Genomic DNA, 3,794 nt, shown 5'->3' on the forward strand with positions numbered 1-3,794 from the left:
GAAAAATCACAATTTTACTAACCTACTCATATTTCGGTGATTTAGGTAAAAGAATTGGGTTTTCACTAATATACTTGAAAAGCATGCCTATTTTTTCGGAACTGTGAATGGGTCAAGCATCTTATATATGTTTCTTGTACCATTATTATTATTTGTTATGAACTGTTGTTGGCTATTGGTGTTGGACTCTGACCTCTATTCCAGCTTGTCACAACTTTCAACCTAAGGTTAGGTTTGTTACTATTGAGTACATGGGATCGGTTGTACTCATACTACACTTTTGCACCTTGCGTGTAGATTTGGATTATGACGTTGCGGTGCATGACGGGAGCTAGCATTGAAGACGTACCTTGCGTTCCAGTCATAGCTGCCTTTTATTATGGTAGCTGTAGACTTATGAAAAATCTGTTTATATATTATTCGGAGAGATGATGTATTTCTTTTTTTTACACTAGCTTTGTAAACTCTAAATCTTAGAAGCTCATGACTTCTACTACCAGTCCTTGGGAAATTCTTGTATAAAAGCAATTGTATTATCATTTTTTTTCTTGATAAATCTTATTAACTTGGACAGTCGTTAATTGGCTTACCTAGAGGGCTAAGTTAGGTGTCATTACGACTAGTTATATTTTGGGTCGTGACAAATTAAAAAGTTTGTAGTTGTTCTTTGGGATGAACCAGCCGCGGACGATCGTAGGTGTACACCGATCGTCTCTCCTACTGCATACGAGGTTATTATATACTTCAAGAACAAATATATGATAAGGGGTACAATCATGATGACGAAGTTGATTAATTCTCAAGGACGTGAATTAGTTCAGCAAATGACAAAAGAGATTATTGACCAACATATATAACTTGAATAATGTGGCGGGCAGTTTTTATGAGGATTAGTATGGACGAATGATACTATATAGCCGTTTTAAAAAAGTAATAGAGAAATATTTTTTTGTATTTTATGTAACGACCTGACCGGTCGTTTTGAGCTCTAGCAAGTCGTTCGGCGGATTGAGGCGTTGAATAGCTTCACTTCATGTATTATGACTTGTACGCGTAGTCAGAATCGAATTTCGGGAAGATCGGAGTTGATTTAGAAAGAAAATTCTGAATTCGGAAGCTTTAAGTTGGAAAAGTTGACTAAGGTTTGACTTTTAAGTAAATGACGTCGGAACCGAGATTTGAAGGTTCCAACAGGTTCGTATGATGATTTCGGACTTGGGCGTATGTTCGGGTTGAATATCGTGTCGCCCAGGAGAATTTCGGCGCTTATTGTCGAAAATTGGAATTTGCAAGGTTTTAGAATTTCAAAAGTTTGGTTTGAAGTGGATTATTATGTTATCGATATCTATTTGGTTTTCCGAGCCTTGGAATAGGTTCGTATCGTGATTTGTGACTTGTGCGTAAAGTTTGGTGTCATACCAGAATGTTTAAGTATGAATCGGATGCGTTCGTCGAAGTTTGAAAGTTAGAAAGTTTAAAGAAAGATTTCGATCGTCGATTCGTAGTTTTGATGTTGTTTGGTGTAATATCGGGCAAGTTTATGTCATGTATTGGGACTTGTTGGTGTGATTGGACGGGGTTCCGGAGGCCTCGGGTGTGTTTCGGAGGGTCTACGGGTCATTTCGCCATGCTGAGCTGCTATTTTCTGAGGTCCGGTGCGCCCTTCTTTGCGTTAGCAAGGAATGGGTCGCGTTAGCGAAGAGAAAAATAGGAGAAAAGGCTTTGTGAATCGCGTTCGAGGAGGAAGATTCGCATTCGCGAAGAAGAAATTTTTGCTGCATAAGGATGACTTTGGAAGATTATATCTTGCAATATATAAGGAATATGGAGATGACTCAATAAAAGTTGTAACCCTTGGTGTCTAGTTTTCAGAAAGTCAAACAATTTGTCATTTGGAGTTTTGTACAAAAAGTTATGATCATTATACTAGAGGCTGTTTGGAGGAGTTGGGCAGCTTGCTCTTCGCGATCGTGATTGGTTTTCCGCGATCGCTTAAAGCAATTTTGAGCTGAGAAAAGTTGTGCTTCGCGATCGGGCAAAGCATTTTCCGCAATCGCGAAGGGTTAATACCTGGGCAGAAGCTATATTTCGGGGGTTGGCCCATTTTCACCTGATTCCTTCCATGAGAGCCGACCTTGGAGCGATTTTGGAGCACCATTTTCATCATCAGACTTTAGTAAGTGATTTCTACACCTTGTGAGTTAAATACATGGTTTATATGTGGATTAAAACATGAATATTTATGGAAATTATGGGATTTTAAGAGAAAAACCTAGAATTTGGTATATTTGAATTTTTACCATAAAATTGGACACACACACACACAAACACACACACACACACACACACACACACACACATATATATATATATATATATATATTGNNTATATATATATTGCCTCACTTTTTTGTCTCTTATTTTTTTTTGACGTTTAAAAAAACGATAACATTAACTAGGATTCATGCAATAATGTCAACTCAAATGAAATCGAAAAATAATTACTTCCTTCGTCTCATATTATCTGTCATAATTCTCTTTGTACACGATCCTTAAGAAAAATTAATTAGGATGAGATTATGACTACTTTATTCTTATTCGTGTCTTAATATATATTTAATCTTTCTTCATTTGTATTAGAGCAAAGTTATCCATAATTGAGTTGTTTGTAGTCTTCAAGGATAATAATTACTAAGGGTAAAAAGAAAAAAGATAATTAATTTTGTCTTGAACTTCTAAACTAACAAATAATACAACTATTTTTATTAGTCACGACTGATAATATGAGACGGAGGTAGTAATAGAGTTGTAACAGATCTTCCTTAATGAGTCAAAATGTAATTATATCCAAATTACATGCATGTTTTATTTAAAAATAATTCCTTTTTTCCCTCAATTACTTAGGTAGACAATTTATTATGAATCATATACCTACCTCTAATGTAATCAACTTATCATCTAATTACCTAAACTTACCTATGTTTTTACCAGACTATCTTTAAATTCTCCTATAAATAAATCCCACACTAGTTAGTGTAAAATACAACAATAACAAATTCTTCTCAAAAGAAAAATGGCTTTCAAAATCAATTCTTTCCTTCTTATGACTCTTTCAATTGTAGTCATCGCTTCCATCTTTTGCCATGTTTCTGCCGTAAATGACGGTCGAAAGTTAGTGGATTCATCCGAACCTGTATCGAATACTCCAACTCCGTCCTCGTTACTTGGTAATTGGCAGCCACTAAAAGATGCAAAGGACCCTAAAGTGGTGAAAATTGGTGAATTTGCAGTAGATACATACAACAAAATATCAAATAGTTTTCCTTTGACATTTGAGAGTGTGTTAGGGGGGCAATTTCAAGTGGCTAATGGCATTACCTATAAACTGGTTATATCTGCAAGACAAAATGTCACAACTACTAACTATTTGGCTGTTGTCAACGAGCATTCTGGGGACAATGTTAAAACACTCATTTCCTTCGGAAAATTTGCTTAAAAATTAAATGTATAAGCATTTACATCGTATTATTTAATAAAAGCATATGTATGAATTAAAATCTCAAATTTAGCATACTGTTTACTTATTATGTTGGCTATATTAATTATGGTTTTTTTAATATCCTGTTTGGATGAATTTCATAATTCATCTTAATATATATGACGCTTTATCTTGTTCAGCTTTTAAACGAGACAACATATGTTTCGATTGCCATACTTTATTTTGAGAGTAGTGAATTTCAGAACTTTGATATAAGCTTGAATTGATTCGTGACTTACGAGTTACGATCCACCGC

At 35.0% G+C, this 3,794-nt stretch overlaps 1 protein-coding gene across 1 annotated transcript; it reads left to right on the forward strand.

Annotated features, from left to right (window-relative positions):
- Positions 1 to 3,052: 3,052 nt before the first annotated feature.
- Positions 3,053 to 3,588, forward strand: LOC109240438 (cysteine proteinase inhibitor 5-like). The gene has a single exon (XM_019407087.1). It carries the CDS (start codon positions 3,074 to 3,076, stop codon positions 3,494 to 3,496), a length of 423 nt encoding a protein of 140 aa, XP_019262632.1. The 5' UTR covers positions 3,053 to 3,073; the 3' UTR covers positions 3,497 to 3,588.
- Positions 3,589 to 3,794: the final 206 nt, after the last annotated feature.

Source organism: Nicotiana attenuata, unplaced genomic scaffold (genome assembly GCF_001879085.1).
Source record: "Nicotiana attenuata strain UT unplaced genomic scaffold, NIATTr2, whole genome shotgun sequence".
Lineage (NCBI taxonomy): Eukaryota > Viridiplantae > Streptophyta > Magnoliopsida > Solanales > Solanaceae > Nicotiana > Nicotiana attenuata.

Coding starts and splice junctions, on each gene's coding strand:
- LOC109240438 (XM_019407087.1), top strand. CDS start 3,074: ATGGCTTTCAAAATCAATTCTTTCCTTCTTATGACTCTTTCAATTGTA.